Consider the following 26,066-nt stretch of genomic DNA (forward strand, 5'->3'; position numbering starts at 1 on the left):
TTGATGTTTGTTCTTTGTTCTGACAAGATATAAAACTATGATGGATTGGAAACTTGAGGTTAATAGATGTAGACTATTGCCTTTGGAATGGATAAGCAGTGAGATCCTGCTGTGTGGCACTGGGAACTATGTCTAGTCGCTTACGATGGAGCATGATAATTGAGAAAAAAGAATGTATGCTTGTAGTGTAACTGGGTCACCATGCTGTACAGTAGAAAACTGACAGAACACTGTAAACTAGCTATAATGAAAAAAAATAAAAATCATTATAAAATTGTAAAAAAAAAAGAAAAAAAAGTTAATGTGCAAAAAAAAACACCCCAAAACCAAAAAGCTGTGGTTTAAGCAACCCAAGTGAAGCCAGGTGGCCATTGTGGATGTGGTTTCAGGTGTATCCCTGCATCACTGAGAACTTGAATTTTCTGAGCTATATAAAACTCAAGTATATCACCAGATGTTTTCAAAATAATATCTGCCAGCTGCAACCTTATGATCTCAAGGTCTCTCTTTGTAACTATGCAGCCATTTCAGATACTAAGCAATCCTTGCTTAGTAAGTACCCTTATTTCTTGCCAGCTTCAATTCTAATTCTTGACAAACAATTTATGTAACTCTGTGGGTTTTACCTGTATATATGCCTCCCCCATTTTGCAGTCGGTTGGAATACAATTCAAGTTCTTGAATTTGTGTCTCCTGGACGGTAGTCCTCAGTGGCTTGAATAAATTTTTCTATTACAGATTATTTTTGTCAACATTAAATTCCTTTATACCAGGAGTTAGTTTTAGATTAAGAATAATGAAATGTCAGAGTTCCTGTCGTGGCGCAGCGGAAATGAATCCAACAAGGAACCATGAGGTTGCAGGTTTGATCCCTGGCCTCGCTCAGTGGGTTAAGGATCCGGCATTGCCATGAGCTATGGTGTAGGTCACAGATGTGGCTCGGATCTGGTGTTGCTGTGGCTCTGGTATTGGACGGCAGCTGTAACTCCAATTAGACCCCTGGCCTGGGAACTTCCATATGCTGTGGGTGCAGCCCTAAAAAGACAAAAAGACCAAAAAAAAAAAAAAAAAAAAAAAAAGAATAATGAAATGTCTCCAGAATATCATATGGACTCCCAAGTTATTATTTGGGGGGAGCATTTGCTCTTAAATAAAAGTATTTAATAATTGAAAATTCTAAGTACTAAAACTGGGGAATTTTCTCTACTTAAATCAGCACCCTTATTCTCTGGATACTCTGATTACTGGATCCTTGACAGCATTAAGCTGAACCATATAAAATGTCTAACTGTAAATACTGAAGGGCAACAGAATCACAGTTAGTAGAACTTTACAATTAGAAGAAACCCCAAAGAATCACAGGTGAGAAAACTATAGAAAGTTTAAATAACTTTACCAAAGTCCCTCACTTTGTCTAGCAAAGTCAAAATCCCAGTTTTATTGTCATTTGTGAGGAATGGTATGTTTTCCATTATATGGGGAATTATGGAAATTCATGGCATTTAAATCAGGAACTCACATTAACAGAAAAAGATGAAAAGTGAAGTTAGTAAGAATATATAGCCTGTTGCACACTCGGGCAGGTATCTGAAAAGGTGCATATTTCATAATATTTTGCTTACGTGGCTACTGAAATCTGACAGTCAGACTCAGCTTACTTGGTTCAGGTATAAAATGGATACTTAAAAGGATCTGTTAACTCAGAACTTTATAATAATATAGAATAACTTGTTAAGAGTAACTGAACTGTATGTTTGTTGTATCCACACATATATCTGTGTATCTGTGTATGTATTTCTGTAAAAGTTATATAGGAGGTTTTATATAATGCAGTGTCTTTTCATTAATGAACTAATGGTAATCTTTAACTGGTATGATTGATGGATAGTTCCGTTTTCTTTCTTTCTTTCTTTCTTTTTTTTTTTTGCTTTTTAGGGCCGCACCCGTGGCATACTGAAGTCTAGGGGTCTTAGACTAGGGGTCTAATCAGAGCTACAGCTAGGGGTCCAATCAGGCTAGGGGTCCAATCAGAGCTACAGCTGCCGGTGTACATCACAGCCACAGCAATGTGGGATCTGAGCCGCTTCTGCAACCTACACCACAGCTCATAGCAGTGCTGGATCCTTAACCCACTGAGTGAGGCCAGGGATCGAACCCACATCCTCATGGATCCTAATCGGGTTCATTAACTGCTGAGCCACAAAGGGAACTCCCTAGTTCTATTTTCTTTTGATCTTCTTTTCTGGGTGTCACATACTCTGTTCTGGGATATACTTTTCTTGTGTCAGGATTCTCATAACTAAAAAATTTCCCTTTGTTTATGTACTTGCTCAAGACATGGCCTTTAAGTGCTAATACTAAAATATTTTTTAGTTGGTTTCAGGTGAAAGCTTTCCTTTTTTACGCCCATCGAAAATTTAGCTGGGTTGGACACTATACCCCGTCTCTCTATACTAAGTCCATCATTTCACTGTTCTCTTTGGCAACTGCAGTATCTGTGCTTTGGCTGGTATATTCTATTCAATATATCCAAATGTTCTCCCTGGAAAATTAATTATCTTACCAAACTGTCTGTATTCACCCAAGGCATCCAAAACACTTTTTAAAAAAATGAACTTAAAATAATTATAAAATTTAATTTTTATAAATTCACATATACTATATGTTGTTAATAAATTCACGTATTGTATAATGAGGCTTATAAAATAGTATATAGGTATTATAAAAGCTATTTTATGCTGTTAATTGGATAGAATTTCTTCTTTCCTTCCTATATTTTATTCAATCAAAAAAATTAAAAAGGCTTTCTGTATTATCAAAATGTAAGGAAAAAACTCTGAATTCCATTATTTGAATACTGTTTAAGTGTGGATTCTATAATTCAGTTTATTTCTATGCTAAAATTTTAGTCTTGGAAGAGACTTAAGAGATTTGTTAACACAACTTCATTTTATAGATGAGAATAATGAGCTAAGTGGTTTGCCCAAATTAACATGGTATAATGGCAGTATGATTGTTATCCAGATCTCCTAGCATCTAGCTTGGTGCAGTTTCCACAATGATATGCTGCTTTGCTGCTGTTAACTATTTTATAGCTCTTCATAACTGGTTTAAGTATTTTCCTTTAAGTTTAAGTAACTGTCTTTTTATAATGTTAGTTAAGTAATTCAATTTAAAAAGAAAAAATTCTTACAGTTAACTAATCACTTAAAATTTTTTTTTGGTAGCAGAAATATTACTTTGTTAATATACACTAGTTGAACATATTTTTAAACATTGTAGTAAAAATATCAAACAAACATGAAGGTAAAATTAACTCCTGTGTTTCTATCACTCAGATTCAAAAGTCATCGAGACTGATGTAGTTGTTTCATCTCTTCCTTTTTTGGCTGAGGTATTTTTAAAGCAAGTGCTTGACAGCCCATCATTGCTCACTTGTACACTTCAGAAATGATTGTAGACTTCAAAAAGAAAATAATTATGGCATACCTACCATAGTGCTAGGTATCACAATTAATACATTTAACAATAATGTAAAAATGTTTAAAACATTTATAGTGTTTCTATATAGACACCATATAGTACTTCCGGAGTGTGGTGTTTTTTTCATCTTTTGCATGGCTGCAACTTGAGGAATTAAATAGCAAAGGTAAACTAGAAAGGGAAGAAGAAACCCGAGGAATTCTTGAGCATCATGTTGTATAGTAGACTTCTGTAATTGTAGATTTTATCTCTAAAATTTAATTTATCTGAAAAATTTTCACTTTTTTTTCCCCTGAGCAAATTAGAGGTTTTTTTTTTTTTTTTTTTTTTTTTTAAAGAGAGACTAATGTACAGATGGAAATGTTTTTTAGGGTCAGGGAATCTTAATTTAAGATCTCAAAATATATTTCTATTTTGATAACTCATATATAATTTTACTAATTTTTTTTCACCAGGAAGAACAACGGAAAATAAAAGAAGAGAAAGAAAAGAAAAAAGAGAATGACATGGTATTTAAAGCATGGTTGCAAAAGAAGAGAGAGCAGGTTCTAGAAATGAAGAGAATTCAGCGAGCAAAGCAAATTGAAGACATGAACAGTAGAGTAAGTAAAACTTCTTTGTGAAAAATAAAGTTCATACAGACATGAAAGCTGAATTTGTTTACAGAATGGAGTCTGAATATCAGATTAAAAACCTATGAAAGAAGTATAAAAAAGTGGCCCATGAACTATCCTTGCAAAAGATGCAACATGATTGTGACTTTACAATTAAATTCTAAGAAGCCTTGTAAAAATCAAATGATTCCTATTTTTTGAGATAGTATAACTTTGATATTCATATAGGCCTGTGCACACAAAAATCCTACAGACTGCTCTCACTTAAGAGTAGATGTATAGAAATCTTACATGAAAACTAACAGACATCAAATTATTTAATTTTTTAAAAAATTTGAAATATACAGAAAACCCAGTAGAAAGTTTTAAAAAAATCACCAGTGTTCCTCCTATTTAAAAATTGTATATAAGGTAAAACCTGGAAATTCATTCTAAGTCCTTCCAGGTTCATCTCCCAGTGGTATCCACTTTTGACAGTGTGCTGGAAATCTTTCCAGGTCTTATTTATATTTACATGTTTACATGAAAAACTTATTATATGGTTTGCTTTTTTCCACTCATTTATCAAGGACATGTTTCTAAGTCATTACATTTAGAGTTCTCTTATCAAATAGCTGCATGATATTTCGCTGTTCAGAGATAATTTCATCCAATATCTATTTTCCTCAGATATATAGATTGATTCCAATATTGTTTTATTAGTTAACAGTATTGTAGTGAAGATGTGCATTCTGTAGGAGAATGTCAATGTTCGGTGAGAGAGTTTCTTGGAAATTTATGACTTACTGGATGTCTAGAATAAAAGTTGTGGTTAGATATGCAGAATCAGCTTCCTAAAAGATTGTATCAATTTATAATCCCTCCAGATTGTATAAATTTATAAATTTATAATTTAACACATCCTGTCTAACATTGTATGTAGTTTATTTTCTTAATTTTTCTTCAAATTAGTAATTTACGTGAGTGTATGTGAGCATGCATATATTTTATGAACTTCCTATTTATAATCTTTTCTCTGTTTTATTTTTCTTACTGCATTGCATATCAGATTTTAATCCATTATCTATTGTATCTGTAAATATATTTCTCTAGACTGACAAAATAATATATTTTTACATTGTGATGCCATTTGTAGAAATTTCTAGTTTTTAAAGTCTTGGGATGGGCAGTACCTTTTCAGGTAGTAGACCCGAAATCATAAAATAAAAGAGAAAATATTGAGAAATTTGACTGTGACTGTATAGTAGAATAATAATATGCTGTGACCAAGTAGGGTTTATTTTAGGAAGGAAATTATGGATCAATAATAACAAGTCTCTTAATATATTCAGTACATAATAGGTAGATGAAAAGAGAATTTATTGTTATCTTGACAGATATAGAAAAAAATATCTATTAATACTTACTATAATTTATTTTTAAGTATTTCTAATCATATGTGGATTACAGTATAAATACCATCTTAGGAAATACTATAGGCATATCCGTTAAAGTCATAATAAACTTTATTAATAAAAAATTAGTGAGTTCCCATTGTGGTGCAGTGGAAACAAATCTGGCTAGTATCCATGAGGATGTGGGTTTAATCCCTGGCCTCGCTCAGTGGGTTGGGGATCTGGCATTGCTGTGAGCTGTGGTATAGGTCGCAGATGTGGCTCGGATCCCACGTTGCTATGGCTGTGGTTAGGCCGGCAGCTGCAGCTTGATTCAACCCCAAGCCTGGGAACTTCTTTGTGCCATGTGTATGGCCCTAGAGGGCAAAATAAATACATAAACAAATAAATAAAACAATTAAATAATAAATAACAAATGGTTGTTAATTAATAATTAAATAATTAAATTTAATTATTTACTAAATAAATAATTAAAATAATAATTTAATTCTTGCAGTTCTGTCTAACTTATTGAGAAAAGGAAATGAATTATAAGTATTAGCGAAGTACTTATACAAAAATTTAGAGTCTTTCTAATATTCTAGCAAAAATATTCATAGAAAAATATAAATAGAGAAGGAATATAGGAATATATAAAATACTTTGAGTTAAACAGGAATGTGTAAGACCTCTAAGGAGAATCTTTGCAAGGGACCAAAATGATGACCTTGGTAAATGAAAACAAATATAATATTCATGGATGGGTGGGCAAAATGTAATAAATATGTGAGTTCTTTAGGAAAAAACCTGGATGGATGTAAATATTACAATGATTTGGGTTACTCTAAATTTATCTCTATTTTTCATGTAATATCCACTAAAAGTTGGTTAGGACTTTTAAAATTGTCATAATTGTTAGTGTTACTATTAGTATTTTTACTACTAAAGCTAAACTTTTGAATTTTCCAATTGCAAAAATGGGCAAAGGGTATTAATGATAAATTTATATGTGAATAAATATAGATGGCCGTAGTACATTAAAAAGAGATGCAAATTTGGTAGAATCAAAGAAACATCAATTTAAAATTTTTAAGGGAGTTCCCGTCGTGGCGCAGTGGTTAACGAATCTGACTAGGAACCATGAGGTTGCGAGTTCAGTCCCTGTCCTTGCTCAGCGGGTTAATGATCCGGCGTTGCCGTGAGCTGTGGTGTAGGTTGCAGATGCGGCTCAGATCCCGCGTTGCTGTGGCTCTGGTGTAGGCCATCGGCTACAGCTCTGCTCTGATTCCACCCCTAGCCTGGGAACCTCCATATGCCGTGGGAGTGGCCCAAGAAATGGCAAAAAAAAAGACAAAAATAAAATAAAATAGAATAAAATATTTCATGTGTTCAGTATTTTTTATCTGCTTTACTATATGACAGATGCTGTTCCATGCACAGCATGGAATATGGTCCATTGGTTTAGTCTGTGTTTTGTATAGATCATCTAGTAGGGATTGAAAAATAAAATTTAAATTCTAAATATACAGTAAATTTATAAGTGGTGATGAATGCTGTAAAAAAGGCACTGAGAGATCATAATGAGGGACATAAATGTATATAGGTAGTTCAGGAAATATTTTTCTGATTAGTAGAAGACTAGAAACTAGACCAAGAATGAGAGGAATTTTAAGCCAGGAGAACCTGTGAGAATGCCTTAGACAGGAAGTGACTTGATAAGCACGAGATGATCTGGAGAGTGAGTAGGAATCTGATCATGTGGTATGTTGGAGTCTATAATTTTGTATTTAATCCTGTTATGGGGCGCCACTGAGATTATTTAAACAGAGGAGTGATACGCTAGATTTGCAATTCTGTAATGTTACTCTGACTGCCGTTCTGTGAATGGATTGGAGGGGACAAGAGCAGAAATGGGGAGAACAGTTAGAAGGCATATATAGATGTTTTGGTAAGAAATGATAGTGACTTGGGTTAGAATTATAACAGTAGAGAGAGAGAGATGTGAAATGTGAGATTGGTTTTAGAGTATTAGTTGAAGGAACTTCACAATTAACAAGGTATGTGTGGGAGGGAGAATGAGATATAAAGGGAATACACCAGGTTTCTCTTCTGAGCTATGGTGGATGATGGTGCCACTCACTGGAGCTGTAGAGAAGATTCTGATTGGGGGAAATTATCATTTCAGTTGTTAATTTGATGAGTTTGAGGTACCTCCAAAATATTCAGCTAAAGATGTTGAAGACTGGCTAAAGAAGTGTGTCTAGTTCTTAGGAAAGAGGTTGGGACTGGAAATAAGAATGAGAGGATTAGTGATTTCAAAGATGCAAATGTGGATGTGGTTATTGGAGTGGGTGGCAAGTGCAGTGAAGAAAGTCATAGAAAATGAGAAAATAAGTCTATGAGGCTGGATGTTGAATGGCTCATTCATTTAGTTATAAGTGTTACTTGGGATTAGGACCACTGAACCAGATGTGACAAGCAATTGTTAGATTAATAAAGCCAGTGATATAAATATCAAAGGAGTGTGGCTTTATTTAAGAATAGGGAAATACAATTCTGAAGAACTGTGAAGAAACAGAGTATATTAACTTCTTCACCTGACTTCAGAAGTACTTGAAGTATGGCAAAAAATTCAGCTTCTATGTGAGAGGGTAAAGCTGTGCCTTGTGGGGAGAATCAGGATTTGGGTGAGAAAGAAGGTTTAAGGTGGTGGCCCTCTCATTGGTTCGGGAGAATGAGGGGTGTTTGGAAGCTTTTATATTATTGAATGGAAATTAGAACAAACTAGAAAGATTTTGAAGGGAGGGAAGGAATTCGAGATTGGCTAGGTTAGAATCACAGCACATTGCTGTAGTGTTTGAGTGTAGAAGATGAGAGGAGTTTATGTTTCAATCAGTGACCAAGAAAAACTGAGCTGTGACTGTACTGCTGCTAGTTTCCCAGGGGATGACAAACCTTCAGGTTCATGGCATTCAGCCTAATGTTATATTTTTATTGGGTATTTGTAAAAATAAAGTACACCTTAGACTTACTGTATTCTATTTGAGGATAATAAAACTTTGAATTGTATTTCTCTAAAAACATGAGCCATGTTGAATGTAATTTATTAATTATTTTTGTTAGAGGACGACATGGGTACACATTTTCCTTTGGAATTTTTATTTTATTTTATTTTATTTTTACTATATTTTAAGTCTGTCTCAAAAGTTAATTTTAGTGAGAAATTATATCGTAAAGAATAATATTTTGAAGCACTTTTTGTGAACTTTGTCTCTCCTGAAGCTAAGCTACAGTAGAATTTGGCAGTTGATTAATTTGATTTATTAATACATTGTTATAATGTGTGTTTTACTGGTTGTTTCTGTGAGACATTGTGTATCATGTGAGTCATAGTTTCCAGAAAATATCTTTACAAAATATAGATTGTGGAATGACCGATTTTACATTGAATTAAAAAAAGCTTTTAGGTAATGGAATTTTTATCGTCATTTAAGTTAGGAAAAATAGCTAAATGTGTCTTTCCACCTCTGTTAAGAGCTTTGCTTCTGTTGGTCAGCGATATATATAAATGATATGTCTGTGCTATATATACACACACACACACACACACACACACACACACACACACACACATGCCAACATGTGTTTGCATATCATCGGTCTAGGTGAACTCTTCATGGACACTTGCATACATCATGTATTCTAAATTTGGATGTGGTGTTGTACTAATGTCAGTGGGATCAAGTTGATTATGAATGTTTAAATCTTCCATATCCTTACTGTTTTCCCTGTTTGTTCTATGAATTACTGAAAAAGTTGTATTAAACTATCCTTGCATACTTGTCTATTTCCCTTTTAGTTCCATTCAGTTTTGCTTCATGTATTTTAAAGTGTTTTGTGTATACATTCATGAGTGTATGTCTCCCTAAGGAGTGACGTTTTCACATTATGAAATTTCTCTCTTATCTTGAAGTGTACTTTGTATGACATTAATGAAGCTACAGTGGCCTTCTTATGGTTAACATTTGCATGTTATATCCTGTTTCATATTTTACTTTCAATTTATCTGTCTTTATATTTGAAGGGTTACTTGTGCAAACAGCATATATTTGGATCTTCTAATCCAGAAATGTACTACTTTTAATTGGAATTTATTTATATTTAGTTATAATTATTGATAGGGTAGGTTTAAGTTTACTGTCTTGATATTTGCTTTCTATTTGTGCCATTTGTTTTTAGCTCCATTATTCATTTTTTTCTGCCTTTTATAGATTAATCAAGTATTTTAAAAATGTTCAATTTTATTTTCTTAATGGCTTTTAGATTTACCCCTTTGAACTATTTTTTAAATCATTGCTCTAGGGGAGTTCCCGTCGTGGCGCAGTGGTTAACGAATCCGACTAGGAACCATGAGGTTGCGGGTTCGGTCCCTGCCCTTGCTCAGTGGGTTAAGGATCCGGCGGTGCCGTGAGCTGTGGTGTAGGTTGCAGACGCGGCTCGGATCCCGCGTTGCTGTGGCTCTGGCGTAGGCCGGTGGCTACAGCTCCGATTTGACCCCTAGCCTGGGAACCTCCATATGCCGCGAGAGCGGCCCAAGAAATAGCAAAAAGACAAAAAAAAAAAAAAAAAAAAAAAAAAAAAAAAAAAAATAAATCATTGCTCTAGGGAATTATAATATGTATATTCTAAATTGTATCAGAAATATGTTGTTTTTGAATTTCTTAAAAATTGGGTATGGAATTTGGGGCTGACAGTTTTCTTTTCCTTTCAACACTTTTTTTTACCAACCTTTCTCTATTTATTCCACCTTCCAAGCCCCTCATAATCGCTACTATTCTCTACATCTCTATGAACTAGACTTTTTTTTTTTAAGATTCCACATATAAATGTATATAGTATTTGTCTCTTCCTGGCATAATTCACTTATAATAATGCTCTCCAGGTCCAGGTTCATCCTTGTTACAGCAAATGGTAGAATTTACTTTTTTTAAAGGCTGAATGATATTCCTGTGTATGTGGGTGTGTGAGTGAGAGAGAGAGAGAGAAACAGAGACAGAGAACAGAGAGAGGGGCATTACTTCTTCTTCTTTTTTTTCTTTTTATGGCCACACCTGTGCTATATAGAAGTTCCTGGGCCAGGGGTTGAATCAGAGCTGCAGCTGTGGCCTACACCACAGCCATGGCAACACCAGATCCAAGCTGCATTTATGACCTATTTGTGGCAATGCCAGATCCTTAACCCACTGAACTGGGCCAGGGATTGAGCCCACATCCTCATAGAAGGAATGTTGGGACCTTAACCTGCAGAGCCACAACAGGAACTGCAAGAGGGACATTTCTTGACCCATTCATTCATAGGCATTGACACTTAGGTTATTTTCATACTTTGGCTATTGTGAATAATGATGCAGTGAACCTGGGAGTGCAGATATCTCTTCAAGGCGATGGTTTAGTTTCCTTTGGATATATACCCGGAAGTAGGATTGCTGGGTTATATAATAGTTCTATTTCTAATTTATCGAGGAACCTCCACACTGTTTACCATGATGGCTATAACAGATTACATCCTCATCAACCATGCACAAAAGTTCTGTTTTCTCCGCATCATTTCCAGCATTTGTTATATATTTTTGATAATAGCCATCCTAACAGGTGTGAGGTGCTATTTCATGGTGGTTTTGAATTGCATTTTCTTTCTTTCTTTTTTTTTATTTTTTTTGGTCATTTTAAGGGTTGCACCTGCAGCATATGGAGGTTCCCAGGATAGGGGTCGAATCAGAGCTGTAGCTGCTGGCCTATGCCAGAGCCACAGAAGTGTGGGATCTGAGCCACATCTGCAACCTACACCACAGTTCATGGCAACATCAGATCCTTAACCCACTGAGCAAGGCCAGGGATCGAACCCGCAACCTCATGGTTCCTGATTGGATTCGTTAACCACTGAGCCATTATGGGAACTCCTGAATTGCATCTTCTTGATGACTAGTGATGGTAAGCACCTTTTCATGTACCTGTTGACCATGCATGTCTTCTTTGGAAAAAAGTCTATTTAGATCCTTTGCCTTTTTTTTTTTTTTTTTTTTTTTTTGCTATTGAATTACATGAATTCCTTGTATATTTTGGATAGTAACCCCTTAGTGGACATGCAGTTTGAAAATATTTCCTCTCTGTCAATAAGTTGTCCTTTCATCTTGTTGAAGGATTCCTTTGCTGATCACACGTGTTTGAATTTACAATTTTAAAAGTAGTCCCATTTAAAAATTTTTGCTTATGTTGCCTTTTTTTTTTGTCAGATCCCCAAAATCATTTTTAAGAACAGTGCCAAGAAGCTTATGTTTGATGTTTGTTGCCGGAGGCCAGCTCCAGCGGCCAGGGAGTGTACAGTTTTTCCTGATAGGAGAGGGATGCAGCCTCGGCGAATGTACAATTACGGAGATAGCCTCTTTGTCCCTTCTTTTACGGCGCTGGACTGCTCAAACTTTATTGGCAACAGTGGTTGATTATATAGACAGTTTTTTACTACAGATTACATTACAGTGTTAAAAGTAAATTGGTTAACTATTACATGGTATAGCAACTATGCATCCTGTTTTAAGATCTCTATCTTAACTAAACTTAGTGAGTACTTTGAAGAGGCCATAAAACACAAGAATTTGGCATTCACAAACTTTGTAGACTGGTGCTTTTCTTCAAAGCATTATGGCAGGGAGACAGTGTAAGTAAATATAAACCAACTTAATTAAACTAGCTATCACTAAAAAGCTTTTAAAATCAAGGACAAAACTCACAGCTAGGTTTTTTGGATAATATATGGCTAACTTCTAAGGACCTCATTAAAATCCTAACTCTAAAGTTTACTATATAACTAGTTAATAGATAAACACTATATTTTAACTAAGTTGGATTAAAATAGGGGAACGTCTTTCAGGATGAAATTCTTATTATATTATTGTTGTAACTTTGTTAAATCACAAATCACCACAGGAAAATAAGAATGGAAAATAAGAAGTAATAAGTAAATAATCAGGAAAGACTGAGGAAAACTGAATAACAAATAAAACAGCAGGAAAGACTAGGTCACCCGAGAAACAATCCAGGTTCTCCAGTGCAAACATGGAAATTGTTTTCCCAGGGAAGTCCCAATTCTTCCCCATCAACATCAAAATGAGAGCTGTGTAACCTGAGGCCTGCCCTCGGCTTGTACCATGCAGGCAGGCTTTTCTCTTGACCAGAAGCCCACCTTCGGCTTGTACCATTCAGGTGAGCTCCCTTTCTTGGTTAGGAACCTGCCTTCAGGTTTTTCTGCCATCAGGCAAGGTCCTTTTTTTGAGTGCCTGCATCTTCTCGGCTCCCTGCAGATGTTTCCTTCTAGAAGTTGTACTGTTTCAGATCTTGTGCACAAGTTTTTAATCCATTTTGAATTGATTTTCATGTATATTATAAGGTAGGGGTTCAGTTTCATTTTTTTGTATGTAGCACTTCGGTTTTCCCAATTCCATATATTGAAGAGTTTTCCTTTCCTCGTTGTTTTTGGTCCCTTTGTTGAAAATGAATAGGCAGATAATGCATGGGTTGATTTCTTGGCTCTCTCTTTTGTTCCATTGATCTGTGCATCTCTTATTTATGCCAGAACTATGTTGTTTTGATTACTTACTTAAGTGTTGTGATATATTTTAAAATCAGTAAATGTGATGCCCCCAGCCAGTTCTTCTTTCTCAATATTACATTGCTTATTTGTACAGATTGGGTCTTGTACAAATTTTAATACTTTTTGTGAAAAATTCCATTGAAATTTTTATAGGGCTTGTAATGAATTTTTATATCATATGGACAATTTATAGGTAGTATGGACATTTTAACAGTATTAATTTTTCCAATCCATAAGTATGGAATATTCATTTGTATCTTTTTCAGCTTCTTTCATCAGCGTTTTTAAGTTTCCAGCATAGAGATCTTTCACCTCCTTGGTTAACTTTTTTCCTATGTACATATTTTATTCTTCTTGATGCTATTTTAAAAGGATTATTTTATTCTCTTTCAGATAGTTTGTTGTTAGTGTATGAAAACACAATTTATTTATATATGTTGATTGTGTATCCTTTAACTTTCCTGAATTGGTTTATTCTAAAATTTTTTTGTGTGAAGTCTTTAGGGTTTCTATATATAATTATATCATGTAATATGCAAATAGAGCAATTTCTTCTTCCTTTCTTATTTGAATGCCTGTTATTTATTTTTCTCGTCTGACTGCTTCAGCTAGGGCTTCCAATATGTGTTGAATAAAAGTGGTGAGAATGGGTATCCTTGTCTTTTTTTTTTTTTTTGCTATTTCTTGGGCCGCTCCCGCGGCATATGGAGATTCCCAGTCTAGGGGTGGAATCAGAGCTGTAGCCAATGGCCTACACCAGAGCCACAGCAACGTGGGATCTGAGCCGTGTCTGCAACCTACACCACAGCTCACGGCAATGCCGGATCGTTAACCCACTGAGCAAGGGCAGGGATCGAACCCGCAACCTCGTGGTTCCTAGATGGATTCGTTAACCACTGTGCCACAACGGGAACTCCGTATCCTTGTCTTGTTCCTGATATTAGAGGAAAAGCTGAAAGCTTCTCACTGTTGAGTATATTAGCTGAGGACTTGTCATATATAGCCTTTATTATGTTGAGGTAGATTCTCTCTATAACCAATTACTTGAGAGTTTTTATCATGAAAAGATGTATTTTGTCAAATGCTTTTTCTGCATCTGTTAGGGTGATCTCATGATTTTTATCTTTCATTTTGTTAATGTGTATGACATTGATTTATAGATCTTGAACTATCCTTATATCTCTGGAAAATCTCACTTGATCATGGTGGATGATTCCCCCTCCCTTTTTTTTTTTTGGCTGCACCCATGATTCCCCATCCCCCCTTTTTTTGGAGGTCCCCAGGCCTGGGATCAAACCCAAGCTACAGAAGTTACAATGCCAAATACTTAAGTGCTAGGCCATGAGGGAACTCCCTGATCCTTTTTACTTTTTAATCTGTTGCTGAATTAGCTTTTCTAATATTTTGTTGAGTTTTTTTTGCATCTGTGTTCATCACAGATATTGGCCTCTAATTTTGTTTTCTTGTGGTGTCCTTGTTTGACTTTGGTATCACAGTAATACTGGCCTCATAAAATGGGTTGGAAGTGTTTCCTCCTCTTCTGTTTATTGGAAGAGTTTGAGAAGTGTGTATTAATTCTTCTTTATATTTTTTAGAGGCCATCTGGTCTTGGACTTTTGTTTGTTGGGAGGTTTTGATTACTGGTTCAATTTCATTACTAGTAATCAGTATATTCATATTTTCTATTTCTTCCTGATTCAGTTATGGTTGGTTGTATGTTTATTTCTTCCAGGTTATCTAGTTCATTGGTTTATAGTTGTTCATAGTAGTCTCTGTATTTCTGTGATATTAGTAGAAATGTCTCCTCTTTCATTTATAATTTTATTGAGTCCTTTCTTTTATAATTTTATTGTGACTTTTATTTTTTATAATTTGTAATTTTATTTATTGAATACTTTTTTTTGGGTGAGTTTAGTTAAATGTTTATCTTCTGAAGAAATCAGCTTTTAGTTTCTTTGATCTTTTCTATTGTCTTTTTAGTTACTGTTTTATTTATTTACACTCTGATCTTTGCTATTTCCTTCCTTCTACTAACTTTTGGCTCAGTTTCTCTTTTTTCAGGTTCTTTGAGGTGTAATTTAGATTGCTTTTTTGATCTCACTTTTTTCCATTTATCACTATGGACTGCCCTCTTAGAACTACTTTGTTGCATCCCATAAGTGTTGTATTTCCATTTTCATTTCTTGAGATATTTTTTGACTTCCCATTTGAGTTTTCCTTTGACTCATTGATTGTTCAGGAGTATATTAATCTCCATATATTTGTAAATTTTCCAGTTTTATTCTTGCAACTGATTTTTGCTATTTACCGACATGGCAAGTATAATCCCTTCTTGGAGAGATCCTTTGCCCTATTACCATTGTTTGAAATACTTATTCTTCAGATATGCCATAACTAGCTCCCTCACTTTCTGTTTAAGTACTGTTGTTTTCTCTTCCATTATTACTCTCTATCTTTACCATACTTTTCTTTTTTTTCTTTTTCTTTTTCTTTTTTTTTTTGTCTTTTTGCCTTTTCTAGGCCCGCTTCCTGCGGCATATGGAAAGTCCCAGGCTAGGAGTCGAATTGGAGCTGTAGCCACCAGCCTATGCCAGAGCCATAGCAATGCAGGATCTGAGCCACGTCTGTGACCTGCGCCACAGCTCACGGCAACGCTGGATCCTTAACCCACTGAGCAAGGCCAGGGATTGAACCTGCAACCTCACAGTTCCTAGTTGGATTCTTTAACCACTGTGCCACAATGGGAACTCCCACCATACTTTTCTTTTGTATCTGACATATCATTCAGTCAGTCAATCATATATTTTCATCCCCTTGTCTTGAGCAACACTGCCCAAATACAACTTTTGTGATGATGATAATATTCTATATTTGCACTGCTCAATAAAGTAGCCACTAGCCACAATGTGGCTATTACGTACCTGAAATGTAGGTAACGTGGCTGAGGTACTGAATTTTTAATTTGAGTAGCTACATGTGTCTGACAGCTGCTGCATTGTGCAGTGCAGTTATAGAATATATGAGAAAGGGAACCTTTTTTTTTTAAATTATAGCTGCATCTCAGTAGCTATGTGCATGTAGATACTTTGTAAATATCTGTTAAATGAATAAATGGTGATAACCGTCAATACAATTCATCTTTAATTCTTAAATCTTTTAATCTGTAATTTCAGATTGAACACTTTTTTAGTCACCTCCAGACATTCCCAAATTATCCTGTAGATCTATAGGACATCTTTTTTTTTTTTTTTGGTCTTTTTGGGGCCATACCTGTGGCATATGGAGGTTCCCAGGCTAGGGGTCTGCAGCACACAGGGTAGGGTCTGCCTACACCACAGCCACAGCAACGGCAGATCTGAGCTGCATCTGGGACCTACACCACAGCTCATGGCAATGCTGGATCCTTAACCCACTGAGCCAGACCAGGGATCGAACCTACATCTTCGTGGATACTAGTCAGATTCGTTTCTGCTGCGTCATGATGGAAACTCCCTCACAAAGTGTTCTGCATCATCCATCAAAGATCCTGAGTTATATAAATTATATAAATTAGACTGGCGCATACTTGGCAATGTGGGTTACAGATAAAGGAAAATGCAAGGTGTATGAGGTGGTCTTCTCTATCACAGAGCTCATATTTGGTGATAAAGTGTTAGATGAGTGCATATTTTCCTTCTGTGTTCTAATCAAGCATCCATATAATGAGTCATGCTTTTCCTGAGGTAAAGAGCCCCAGTTCTGTCCCTTGGCTTCCATTACGTTCCAAAATAAGAACTCTTTCAACTTTGAAAATTCCCTAAAGATAGTATCCATCATGAAGTTTGAAAAATCATACAGAAGCTACTCCTACTAGCCTGTAATTATGACAAAATCCTTATATCTGTTATCCTGTGAGAAAATTGTGTTTGAAAATCCTTATTGCTATCCTCCATAATAATAATTGCAGGTTTTGGAGATGGGCTTGGCGGCTAGATATTCTTAAAACTTAAAAACAGAAGTAGAATTTAAAAGAAAGTTTGAGGAGTTTCCATCATGGCTCAGTGGTTAACGAATCCGACTAGGAACCGTGAGGTTGCAGGTTCGATCCCTGGCCTTGCTCAGTGGATTAAGGATCCTGCATTGCTGTGAGCTGTGGTGCAGGTTGCAGACACAGCTCGGATCCTGAGTTGCTGTGGCTGTGGCGTAGGCCAGCAGCTACAGCTCCGATTGGACCCCTAGCCTGGGAACCTCCATATGCCACAGGAGCAGCCCTAGAAAAGGCAAAAAGACAAAAAATAAAATACAATAAAATAATAAAATAAAATAAAATAAAGTTTAAATAATACGAATGTTGGGTCTTTGGTTTTCAAACTGAATTCCATGGAGCTTCCCTCCAGAATTGATACCAAGATGTCAATTCACTCATACTGCCTATCCCCAGCCATTCTTCAAGCCTGTTTTATATGTTTGTGCCATTGTGCAAAATTATTTTACTTGTCAAAGGGTTAAACTTAGAAAAGTTTTCAAATTATTGCATTTAGACCTTCTTCATTTATTATTTCAGTAAGACTTTTGTAAAAAGCCAGAAGGCAGTGTGTTCAATGTTGAATTTTCTGACAGAAGGGTAATCATATTGCTGATTCAAAGGTCATATATTTGATTTGTATGCTAGGAGTGTAGGTAATGAGGGTGGCATTGTTATGAAAAATTGGTGAGTGGGTCATGTATTCTTATAGGGTCTTATAGGCAAGGCCTCAAAAAGTAATTTTGGTTTCTTTAAATTAAGCAAAGTTTGTTTTTTTAAACAGCAGGAAGACAGAGATCCACAACTAGCTTTTCAATTATGGCTTAAAAAAAAGCATGAAGAACAGTTGAAAGAAAGAAAGACTGAAGAACTACGAAAGCAAGAGGAGTGCTTATTTTTCCTTAAAGGAACAGAAGGCCGTGAAAGAGCCTTTAAACAGTAGGTCAAAGGAAGTGCATTTTCCCTCCTTCCTTATGGTCATTTTAGAAAGTTATATACTCAATAAAACTTAAAACAGATTGATCTCTTACATTATGTACCTATTCAGTTTTAAAGCCACAGTTTTAATATGTGAGAACATTCCTTAACTCCATATTTGCATAATATCTACACCATTCTTTCAAGGTATTTTTCAATACTTAAATTGTTTCTTATGGCACCAGTGTGATAACCTTTGATTGACTGATTTGTTCATTTCTTAGAGAAATGGGCCAAATACTGGTTACAGGTTCTCCTACACAGTCTTCAAAAAAAAAAAAAAAAGCAACTTAATAAAAGAGTTACATTTACCAATAAAATATTTTTTCTGTAAAGAAAAGCAGTCAGGCTGAGGAAGAATAGCTGGATAGACCAAATGGAAAGGAGTTTTGGACACGTTTTTTAGTATTTTAAGGCAGACTTGATTTCTTTTCAGTTGCCTGGGTAAGAGTCTGCATTACCTGGGTTACTGTGAGGAAACAGATTTGGCTTCAGAATTTCGCTAGCAAGCCTTGGGAGAGGGAGTGCATATTGAGTTTGCTTGTTTGAAATTCATTTCTTTTCTATCTTTTTTTGCTATCTTTCTTAATTTCTTTGCCTCTTCCTTTCCTTTCTTAAAAATTTTATATATGCCTTTATTATAATAGATGCAGTAAATGTGCATTATGGAAATGGAGGGGAAGAAAGTCACATTTCATCACCCAGAAATCACTATTGTTAGCACCTAAGCACTTCTAAATATTTCTCTGTACATATATTTACAATTTTCAAATATAAATTGAGATCATACTGTATATACTATTCTACAATTTGTTTATTTTTCATTGATGATCTCATCTAATGTCTAACCTACAACCATTTTTCCCCAGTTGATCTCTAAATGACTACAGTTAATTTGCTTAAACTAATATCCAGTTCAAAACCACACAACACTGGATTATGAGGTTTCTTAAGTCTCTTTTATTCTAATAGTTACTTATTTAGATTTATTTCTGGGAAAAAAACTATATATATATACATATCCATCACATATGCACTTTCATACTAGAGATGTGAATATACAATTATTTTTAATGTTATTTTACCTAAGCAAGCTTTAGAATGTGGACTCTTCCTTCACCTTTTTTGATGTTTTTTAATGCTTAGGCTTATTTTTCCATTTTAAGGAAGAAGTATTTTATGCACTGAAAGGCAAGAGTTCTATAATTTCTCTACCAAGAAGAGCAAGGCAACATTTCTGCATGCTGGTTAAGTAATGTTTTAGAATATAGCTAGTTGCAAAAAATAAGTCTTATTTGGAATCTGTCAAATACTTATTTGCTTAGAAAATTATATCTTTTTAGAAAAGATAGGCTCTATGTCGCATGTAAAATAGTGTTTATTACTTAAAAAGTTTTTTTTTAGTTGGCAGTTTCATTATAAGACAAACTTAATTTCAAACATTTGATTCTAAATGTGACTATGCTTTCTTGTGTGTGTGCCTTTGGTATAGGCCTGAACTTTTTTAGTTAATACTAATTTGTGTTGTGACCAGAGCATTTCAATTTAAAAAATCTGATTAACTTTTAATTGTCTGTAGTAATAACTATAGCATGAAGAGTGTGTTCAGGTGCATACTCACCAGATCTGATCATGTCCCTTTCTACAGATGGCTAAGAAGGAAACGCATAGAAAAACTAGCAGAGCAACAAGCTGTAAAAGAAAGAACTAGACAGCTCCGACTAGAAGCAAAGCGTTCTAAACAGTTACAGCATCACCTGTATACTATGTCAGAAGCCAAATCTTTTCGTTTTACTGATCATTACAACTGAAGGTATCTATTAAATACTTCATTTGGAAGCTGCTGTCCTCAAAGTTTTGGATATTTTTTAGGGCCTTGTGCTTTGATCATATTCTAAATTATGGAAATGCTAGTTATCTTTTGGTAATATTGATGGTGAATTTATCTTTTTTTTTTTTTCAACACTAGAGAAAAATAAACTTCTCTCACAGTGTTGTAGTGAATGTGTTATTCTACCTTAATCCATGCAAAAACTGAACAAATGAACTCTACATTCCTTTACTTCTAAGTTAACATTTCTAGCTGAAATGAACACAAAAAAGGGACAGATGTCTTAGTTCCTACTATTTTTTAAAACATTGTAATAGAACATTTCACATGGTAGGAGGAAACCGGCTCTTAAAACATGCCTGTTTCAAGGCATTATACAAAGCTCTACTGTGTCAATTTTGAATTTGAATAGCTGTGGCAAGCTAAGCAATAGGGTAGGCCTACTTTTTCTTAAAAAAAAAAAAAAAAAAAAAAGATAGTAAAAATTATGTATCCTGTTTGGGGTATGTTACAAAATTATACAGCTCTTATTGAGAATTTATAATGTGCCTGGTATTATAAATGCTCTATATAAATAATTCAATCTAATCCTTAAAACAACCGTTATTAGTCTTGTCTGCAGATGAGAAAACTAAAGTATAGGGGTGAGTAGTTTGCTCACCCACTCACTTCTATGATTGCAAAATCCTTTTTCTTAGTTTTATTATAAAACTCACATACCTTGGTAGACATTTGTGAATATTTAAGACTATCCAGGAATCCAATGTGTAGGGGAATAGTATCCCTGATATGTGTAAGAATATTTAAGGAGTCTAAGAATATTAAAGGCAAATAAACAAGTGTGACGGGAAGTGGAGAATCACTGTAGGAGTTTTGTTAAAGCTTCAAAAGACAAGGTTCTTACCAACTGGGTATTTGTACCTTAATCACTTGACCCTAAATTAGAAAACACAGAGAACTATTTATTCCATGTCTCAACTTCTTATAGCACTTTGAGCATATAACAAGCAATGTAACATTTCATTATAACTAGTCTTGTGTTATTTGAAGTTTATTCTTAATGATAAGAACCAATTTGACATTTAAATATTCCACATATTTGCAAAAAAGGCTGTTTTGGATTTTCATAGGAATTTCAGTGAATCTGTAGATTGCTTTGGTAGTATTGCCATCTTACTATTATCTTCTAATCCATAAATATAATTTTCAGTGTACAATTCTTTCACCCTTCTTGGTTAAATTTATTCATAGATATTTACTCTTTTGGATTCTATTGCAAATGGATTTTTCTTAATTTCCTTTGTGGATTGTATACTCAAAACAGAAACATAGATGGTTTTTGTGCATTGATGTTGTGCTCTGCAACTTTGCTGAATTTGTTTTTATGACTGCACCCATAGCATATGGAAGTTCCTGGGCCAGGGATTGAATTCAAGCCGTAGCTCAGAAGAAAACTTACACTGCAGCTGCAGCAATGCCAGATCCTTAACCCATGAGCGAGGCCAGGGATCCAACCCACATCCTTGTGGATACTAGTGGCTTCTTAACACATTGAGCCAAAATGGGAACTCCCTGCATCTTCATTTTTTTCTTAGTCAGTCTGGCTATAGGTTTGTTAGTTTTCTGAATCTTTTCAAAGAACTGGCTTTTGATTTCCTTGATTTTCTATTGTTTTTCTACTTTTTTTTTTTTTTGCTTTTTGGGGCTGCACTTGTGGCACATGGAAGTTCCTAGGCTAGAGGTTGAATCAGAGCTATAGCTGCTGGCCTATGCCACAGCCACAATGCCAGATCCTAGCCGCATCTGCAACTTACACCACAGCTCACAGCAATGCCAGATCCGTAACCCAATGTGCAAGGCCAGGGATTGAACCCAAATCCTCACCGATACCAGTTGTTTTTTACCTCTGAGCCGCAATGGGAACTCCTCCCTTGTTTTTCTACTTTCCATTTTACCTCTAGTCTAATTTATTATCTTCCTTCTGTTAGCTTTGGGTTGTTTGCTTACTTTCTAGTTCTTTAAGGTGTAATGTTAGGTTGTTGATATGAAGCATCTCTTTTTTTTAACCTCACTTGATTATTATCTTTATTATTGACACTCTTAAACCAACAGATGCAGAAGTGGGCCACTAGTTGTTTGTGGCTGCAAGAGTATATATACATTTTCAGTTTTTTAAAAATTCGTGGTAAAATATAAGATTTATCATTTTGACCATTAAAAATGTATAATTCAGTGTCATTAAGTGCATTCATATGTTGTACAGTCTATCTCCAGAATTTTTCATCATCCCAAACTGAAACTCTGTACCTGATAGAAACTCTCCATTCTGCCTTCCCTTAACTCTGGGTAAACACTATTTTACTTTCTGTCTCCATGAATTTGATTATCTCAGGTATCTCATAAGTGAAATCATACTATCTGTCCCTTAGTGTCTGATTTGTCTCTGTGTAGTATTTTAAAGTTTCTCTGCTGAAGCATTGTCAGAATTTTACTACTCCTTAAGGCTGAATAATATTCCATTACATGTATATACCATATTTTATCTATTCATCCATCCATCAAAGGACATGTAAGTTACTTCTACCTTTTGGCTATTGTGAATAATGCTGTTATGAACATTGGTATACAGATCTCATTTTGAGTCCCTTAAATTTTTGGGTACCTACTTAGAATTGGAACTGCTGGATCATATAGTGTATATGTTTAATTTCTTGAGGAACTTCCATATTGTCCTCAATAATGGCTGCACAATTTTACATTCCCACTAGCAATGCCCAGGGGTTCTAATTTCTCCACATCTTTGCCAGCACTTGTTATTTTGCTTTCTTGGTAATAGCCATCCTAATGGATGTGAAATTGATAACAGTTTGCAGTCCCCTAATGATTAGTGATGTTGAGCATCTTTTGATGTGCTTATTAGCCATTTGTATGTCTTTTCTTGAGAAATGAAAAAAACGTCTATTCCGTTGCCCATTTTTTAATTGGATTTTCTTTTTTTGGTGGTTGAGTTATAGCCCTTTACTTATTCTGGACTCCAGACTTAATAAATACATGCTTTTCAAATATTTTCCTCCATTTTGTAGGATGCCTTTTCATTCTGTTGATTGTTTCTTTTGCTGTGCAGAAGGTTTTAAAAGTTTCAATTTTTTTGTTTTTTTTGTCTTTTTAGGGTCGCACCCACAGCATGTGGAGGTTCCCAGGATAGGGGTCCAGTTGGAGCTACAGCTGCTGGCCACCCCAGCTACAGCTAGATCCCCAACCCACTGAGCAAGGCCAGGTAGGGATCAAACCTGCGTCCTCATGAGATACTAGTCAGGTTCGTTAACCACTGAGCCATGATGGGAACTCCTAAAGGTTTTAATATTGATGAAGTTGAATTTACCTATTTTTGTTGTTGTTGCCTACACCTTTAGTGTCATTGCCAAATCCACTGTGTTTCCTCTATGTTCTTCTAAGTTTTATACTAACCTACAGGAAAGCAGTTGTAAATGGAATAAGCTAGATGAAGACTTAACTTGAAGCACATCATTTTTGAGAGAAAAAATCAATATTCAAACTAAAGAAGGTAGAGAAATTTATTGCCACTTGAAACCGTAACTCAGATGAATCAGACAAAAAGAATCATTAAGTTGACATGGAAATATGTTGTTATCTGACCAGATTAATCTTTTGAGGATTTCTTTACCAATGGGCACTTCTACAACTAATTAGCATAATTTGGTATAAACATTTTATGGACATTTTTAAAGGCCTATTAAAGGATGTTTTATGATGGCCCATCATAAATGAATAATAATATATATTACATAATAAAGTTGGTGAATTGCATTTTTGAGTTTGTACAATGTTCTAGAAAGATCCTACTTTTTCCACTGTACTTGATAAGTATCAAACTGGATATTCCCATTGTGTTGCAGTTGCCAAAATGAGCTCGTTAGAATGTTTTTCCTATATATCAGGTTGTGTCCATTCAAAATATGTAATTCCTTGCACAAATCCAAAACGAGAATGTGTTTTGCTCAAGCATTTCTTAATGTGGCTGTAAAGTATTTTCAGTTTTCCTAACATAACAGCATTTATTTTTAAGATAGTCCCTTCACCCATAGTATTTCCAACAGGCTCTTCTGTAGTCCTCAACAAATCACCAAAAAGGGAAAGGACTCCTATTCCCTCCCCAACTATCAGCTATTTTTCTGCAAAGTGCAAGATAATAAGTATTAGAGGCTTTCCTAGCCACACAAACCCTGTTATCTACTCAATTCTGCTGTTGTGGCACAAAAAAACCAACCACAGCCAACAGTAAATGAATGGGTGTGGCTGCATATGACCCAAGGCTGTAGGCTGCCAATCCTCACTTTAGAGTACAAAAATTAAATCTGTGCATGTAAAACATATAGCAAGATAAATAATAAATTAGGGCCTAAAAGATAGGTATAGAATCTTTCCCTTTCAGTCCTCTGGAAAAACCATCCCGTAATGCCTGGAAAGTACTGTCTACTTAAATATATCTACACAGTTTCATTATTTTCTTACCCTGAGAGATTTATTAAGAAAGGGTAATCTGGAGTCCAGTATATGAAACATCTTTGGGGATATATTTAAATAGAAAGTGATAATACTTCTAGCATTAAAAGAACCCCAGGTCCCAAGTAATAATGACTCTTGGGTAATAAGCAAGTGCCTACAATGTGCCTCCAACATACTGACTGTTAAAGGGCAATAAGTTCTCCTTGGCAATGATTGCAGCAATTGAAAGTTACATTTTCATATCTTGTATAGGGATGAAATCGGCCAATATTTTTCTTTGTAGCAAGTAAGGTAGTTGGTGAAGACTCAGAAAATGGATTACCAGGTGAGTTTTCTGTACAGGTAATTGGATCCAAAATGCGTAGAACCTAAGGAAAGTGAGAGTCAATATCAGACACTGCAGTAGAGACAATAAAAGCCCTTGGTTTTACAGATATATAAGTACCAATAAGGTCAATTTTGTTAATATGTAACTACCATAAAAATCAACATCTGAATGATAAATCTGCCTGATTAGATAACTTATGCCTTTTCTCAAAAAGCTCTAAATTTAACAATGATGTATATAGTTATATTACCTAGGCTCGTATTTTTAAAAACAATGAAATTAATATTCTCTTCTGGATAATGATGAGTTTATGAAAACAGAAGTAAAGAAGGTTACATCAGTTCTACACTAAGTGATGTCGATTTTTATCCTTAACCAAAAAGCACCCACTACCTTCCTCCCTCAGTCCTTCACTAAGCTGCCTAGAATTGGGATTCTGCCTTCAATCTTCTATTGAAATGTTACTTCAAAGTTTTTGATCATTTACTTGTAAAATCAATGGCTTTTCATTTCTCCTTTTCTAATATATATGCAATATTTTATGCTAACAATCATGTTTTTGCTTCTCAGATTAGGTACACTACATTCTCTCAATTCTACTTCTCTGATTTTTCCTATTCTTTTTTCTTTACTGAGACCCATAACAGGAGGAACTCTTGAGTTCAAAAACTCTCTAGTTAAGGGCAAGGATAACATATCCGGCTCATAGCTCCTGTATCTCATGTTCATATTCCCCCCACCATCATGTGATGACCATGGGTTACGGAGCAGAGGAGGTGGGCATTGGAACGGGAATGGAATTGAGAAAAGCAGTAGGGGAAAGAGCTTTCTCTACTTCAGGCTTATTCAAAAAAGCTTCCAGAAATGGCTCAAGATGCCTATTTCCCCAGCTCTCTTGTCCAGCAGGTTTTTTTGTTTTTTGTTTTGTTTTGTTTTTTTTCCTTCTTCCAAGTTCCACAAAGAGCTATAGCCAATTTAAATGTCCTGGCATCATTTAAGAACAACCAGTCCATTTCAGTACCTCTGTTTTTCTGCTGGATTACTGCTTTTTCAATTTAGTTTTTGAGATCCTTCTATTTTTGTGGAACTTGGTCAGGTGCTATTGGACAGAGATAAGGGGCTTATCCTAAAGCTGTTTATAAATTTGGAAGGGAAAATAAGAAAAGTACCCCGATACTTTATATGAGCTATTATATTACGTGTCTTTAGAGAGCGAAACAAAATGCCAAAGGAGTACAGTTAAAGGACAATAAGATACTGGTATGGATAGAAGGTTCCTAG

General features: G+C 35.1%; 2 protein-coding genes across 7 annotated transcripts in view; one reads left to right on the forward strand and one right to left on the reverse strand.

The window, feature by feature from the left end:
* The window catches only part of CCDC181 (coiled-coil domain containing 181), a 32,916-nt gene extending 12,825 nt beyond the window's left edge, over nucleotides 1-20,091 (forward strand). For 4 of the 6 annotated variants that reach the window (XM_013996780.2, XM_013996781.2, XM_005663096.3 and 1 more), the window contains 3 exons: nucleotides 3,939-4,085; nucleotides 17,906-18,060; nucleotides 19,748-19,938. In XM_013996780.2, the coding sequence (XP_013852234.1) occupies nucleotides 3,939-4,085; nucleotides 17,906-18,060; nucleotides 19,748-19,910 (465 nt within the window). In that variant the 3' untranslated portion in view covers nucleotides 19,911-19,938. 6 annotated transcript variants of the gene reach the window in all.
* BLZF1 (basic leucine zipper nuclear factor 1) overlaps nucleotides 23,481-26,066 on the reverse strand; it is a 42,477-nt gene continuing 39,891 nt past the window's right edge. The window contains exon 7 of the mRNA XM_003355067.4: nucleotides 23,481-24,825. Coding sequence (XP_003355115.1) covers nucleotides 24,640-24,825 — 186 coding nt within the window. The 3' untranslated portion in view covers nucleotides 23,481-24,639. The remainder of the gene's footprint in view (nucleotides 24,826-26,066) is intronic.

This window comes from Sus scrofa, chromosome 4 (genome assembly GCF_000003025.6).
Source record: "Sus scrofa isolate TJ Tabasco breed Duroc chromosome 4, Sscrofa11.1, whole genome shotgun sequence".
Classification (NCBI taxonomy): domain Eukaryota; kingdom Metazoa; phylum Chordata; class Mammalia; order Artiodactyla; family Suidae; genus Sus; species Sus scrofa.